At 53.8% G+C, this 4,155-nt stretch overlaps 1 protein-coding gene across 3 annotated transcripts in view; it reads left to right on the top strand.

Annotated features, from left to right (window-relative positions):
• Myl10 (myosin light chain 10) overlaps nucleotides 1-3,384 on the top strand; it is an 8,856-nt gene extending 5,472 nt beyond the window's left edge. For all 3 annotated transcript variants that reach the window (XM_028766097.1, XM_028766099.1, XM_028766098.1), the window contains 3 exons: nucleotides 418-496; nucleotides 2,997-3,045; nucleotides 3,153-3,384. In XM_028766097.1, coding sequence (XP_028621930.1) covers nucleotides 418-496; nucleotides 2,997-3,045; nucleotides 3,153-3,251 — 227 coding nt within the window. In that variant the 3' untranslated portion in view covers nucleotides 3,252-3,384. The remainder of the gene's footprint in view (nucleotides 1-417; nucleotides 497-2,996; nucleotides 3,046-3,152) is intronic.
• The last annotated feature ends 771 nt before the right edge of the window (nucleotides 3,385-4,155 follow it).

The raw sequence follows: 4,155 nt of genomic DNA, 5'->3' as shown, positions 1-4,155 counted from the left end.
GTAGAGCCCCTGCCTAGAATCCCCCAGTGAGGGGCTGGGGGCGTGGCCCAGTGGTAGAGCCCCTGCCTAGACTCCCCCAGTGAGGGGCTGGGGGCGTGGCTCAGTGGTAGAGCCCCTGCCTAGACTCCCCCAGTGAGGGGCTGGGGGCGTGGCTCAGTGGTAGAGCCCCGCCTAGAATCCCCCAGTGAGGGGCTGGGGGCGTGGCTCAGTGGTAGAGCCCCTGCCTAGAATCCCCCAGTGAGGGGCTGGGGGCGTGGCTCAGTGGTAGAGCCCCTGCCTAGAATCCCCCAGTGAGGGGCTGGGGGCGTGGCTCAGTAGGAGTTGGAGACCTTCCCTGTCTCTTAACTCCTGCCCAGTTCAGCACCACTTCTGAGAGGGCCTTGCTAACCTTTCTTGTCCTATGTGTGCTACCTATAGGCACGGACCCAGAAGAGACCATACTGCACGCCTTCAAAGTGTTTGACACTGAAGGAAAAGGCTTCGTCAAGGCTGACTTGTAAGTTTTAAGGACTGAGCCAGGGTGGGTGTCAGCCCTGGCTCCTCTCTTCCTCAGAACTCAGCTGAGCAGGGCAAACATACATCCAGTGGCTAGAGGCCCCTGCCCCAAACCAGCCATTCCTCCTGGTATACCCTCCCTCCCTCCTGATCTGGTGCTCCCCCTCTCTTGGTGTGGAAGTGAAGGGGCAGTATGGGTCAAGGATTGCTTCTGAGTGTTGGGAATGAAGAGAGATTGGGGTGAGCCTTGAGGGATGGGTCCAGATTGGCCAGTCTGGGGCGGAAATAGTATTCTAGGTGTGGGGACAGCACAGGTGAACCAGGGTTTAGTGTGTATGGGCTGCTGATCTGGGGAATGAATAGCCTGGAGCCTGGAAGAGGAGGGGGAGGAGGGAGAGGAGGAGGAGGGAGAGGAGGAGGAGGGAGAGGAGGAGGAGGGAGAGGAGGAGGAGATGATTATGGCCCATGGATATGCGGGTGGAAAGGGAAGGACTGGCCAGCAAAGATCCAGAAACCAGGGTTTGGGGAGAGGACAGGGCCAGATGGGGACGCCACTGGCCAGCTCCGCTTGGGAAAACTGGGTAGGAAGTGGCCATAAGCAGCCATCCTGCAGGCCCTTGGGCTAGCATGACAGAGGTGGGCCCTGTTCTGGTGGCCTGTTTCATACACACATGGGAAACGTCTTAGTAAGAGCAAAAGGGACGAAGAGCCAAGGTCAGGAAGCGGCAATCTACATTGGTCCCTGGAAGTTCAGCCAACCTCCAAGATGTCCCTTTCAAAGTTTGCTGGTTCTTAGGTGGCTCTACCTGGTGAGATGTCCCTCCGTCTCAAGGATAGGCTGGTATCTGGTGACAGTCATTCTTTAGGAGTTCAGGTGCTGATGGGTCTGGCTGCCCATAGAAGCTTCCAGCTATGGGGGTGGGGGAGGGGTGGATGGAATCTTGCCCAGATAGACGTTCATGTGCCTTCTTACATACTGTCCTCAAAGGCTGAGAGTCAGGCTCCCTGGGGTGCAGAGGGACAGAGGGACTACCAAAGTGCCAAGGGCACATCAAACCAAAACCCCATCCTCTGGGTCTGTGCTCATTCCTGAATCTTGAGGACTCAGAGAGGTACCAGGAGAATGCCCCCACTCCCAGCATGGCCGGAATCATCTTATCTCCCACCAATATGAAGATAGGAGTGAGGTGGGGAGAGGAAGGAGTGCCCCCGAGGGACTCATCTTGAATGGGAGGAACAATCCTGGGCTGTGGAAACCTAGCAGACAGGGCTGCTGGCCAGATAGGCCACAGAAGTGGATCTGGTCGAAGCAGAGTCTATACAAAGTCCCCATCTTTGGCAACCTGGAAACTGTGACTGTTCCATAGTAATAAACAACGGAAACTATGTGTCGCTCCTTAACCAGGGCCTGCTACCAATGGCGCCAGAGGATACCCTGAGAGCAGAGGCTCTGCTCAGCTCTCTGACCCCATCCTTGCCCACAGAACCCCATGTCTGCAAACCCTCGCTGGTTGTGAAGGATATAAATTATCATCCAGAACTGGGTGCAGGCCTCGCCTCCAGCTGTATTTTCCTGGATCCCAAGGAGACAGACCCAACTCTGTCACAGCCTCCCTCTGGGATGGCAGGGAAGCCGGAAACCCTCCCAAGCCTTGGTTTCTCCCTAGATAAAAGGGAATCTTGCATAAATGTCCCAGGTTTTTCAGGAAGCAAGGTCTAAAGGAATTCATGAGAAGACTGGACCACATCTTCCCATGATGCTCTTCACCTTAAACAGTATGATGTAGTCTGGGAAATGCTGGGGCCAAACACAAACAGCCAAAACCACAAGCTGGAAAAGATAATGGTGGGGTGGGGGCAGGGGGTGGGGGGGTGCAGGCTGGTCATTCCAGCTACTCTAGAAGCTGAGCTAGGAGATTCAAGACCAATCTGAGCTACAGAGTAAGTCTGTAGTAAACCTGGAAAACTTAGTGAGATGTTTCAAAACAGAAAGTAGTGAGGACTGGGGATACAACTTGAGGGTAGAGCACCTGCCTAGAATCCTCCAGTGAGGGGCTGGGGGCGTGGCTCAGTGGTAGAGCCCCTGCCTAGAATCCCCCAGTGAGGGGCTGGGGGCGTGGCTCAGTGGTAGAGCCCCTGCCTAGAATCCCCCAGGGAGGGGCAGTAGAGCATTTGCATTACATGGTCTAGGTCCTGGGTTCCACTCTCTGACAAATATAAGGACCCCTCCCAGGAGTCTAAGATTAGTTGTACGCACACCATGGGAATCTGAGAAGCCTCCAAGTCACATCGGAGTCTCAAGATTGTTCATCTGTTCCTGGTTGTTGCTAGGAGAGTACAGGCTGCAAGAGAAGCACTTAGGGGTCAAAGAGATGCCTTGGGGCTGGGAGAACCAGCCCTAGACTGGGATCATCTGGGTTGGAGCGCTCCTAGAGACTTCATGTCCACGTGGCCACCAGGCAGCTTTTCCACAAGACATGATGGTTTCTCTCTACCTACAGCATTAAGGAGAAGCTTATGACCCAGGCCGACCGGTTCAGTGAGGAGGAGGTAAGTGGGTCTGTGGGGGTGACATTCCCATCGATCCATTGTTCTGACTTCTCCTTTCTTCACCTGGTGAGCCTCCATTTAACCCGACCCTCTGCTCCCTCTCACAGGTCAAGCAGATGTTTGCAGCTTTCCCACCAGATGTCTGTGGCAACTTAGACTACAGGAATCTGTGCTATGTCATCACACACGGCGAGGAGAAAGACTAGAGGTGTCTCCTCCATACCTGGAGTCAGTCAAGATGGGGTGGGGTGGGAACCAGTGCAGGGATAGCATCGGTAGGGAAACAGTCTCCATCACCCTCGGAGTCCGGGGCTGAAGCGGGAATAAATAACACAGAGAGTGCATCTGGGTGATGTTTGCGTGGTTAGCACTCTGGTTGGGAAGATGGTGAAACACTCCCTTCCACGCTAGTTTTTCCAAAACTCTTGGTTCCTTTGCTCTGCTCAGCTGTTCCTGATGAGCTGTTGTTTAGAAGCAATGGGCATTTTTAATGCCCCCCATCTGGACCACAGGGCATTGACTTCATTGATGGGGGTTTTATTGAGCACCTAGCGTCTTTGAGTCTCCTGGATGAGACAGGGTTGTTCGTGTGCAAGTAGGGTCATGAGAACTGTGGGGAGAAAGAGTCTCAGATGGGCCAAAGCTGGGACAGGATGTGAGTGGGGTGGAGGGTGGGACCGAGAGAGAGAGACTTGGCAGACAGAGCCGGGCAGAAGAAGTTGGGGAGAAGAGATGGGTTCAGGGACATTTAAAACGTAGGCAGAGAGTTCTCCACTCGCACGCATGGCATCAAAGCTGGGCTAGATGGAGCTAAAGGGGACTTCACTGTGATTAAAAACGTCTGCTCACCAAAAGACACCACTGAGGATGCCAGATCACAGAGAGGACAGAAGGTTCTGGGGGCACACAGATCTCGACGAAAGTCCCATATCCTCTGTGTGTTATATTTAAGCCTGCAAGGGAATAATGGAAAATATGACTTACTTTATTGTATGTACAGATACATACAATATCTGCGAGTGTATAGATGTTAAAGGACACAGAGGGAAGTTGCTTCTCTCCCTCCACCATTGGGTCCTGGGGATGAAATAAAGGTCTCAGGTTGGCAGC

Source organism: Grammomys surdaster, unplaced genomic scaffold, assembly GCF_004785775.1.
Source record: "Grammomys surdaster isolate TR1022 unplaced genomic scaffold, NIH_TR_1.0 166, whole genome shotgun sequence".
NCBI classification, from domain to species: Eukaryota; Metazoa; Chordata; class Mammalia; order Rodentia; family Muridae; genus Grammomys; species Grammomys surdaster.
Note: the sequence above shows the minus strand (reverse complement) of the source record. Positions and strands in the feature narration are given on the sequence as shown.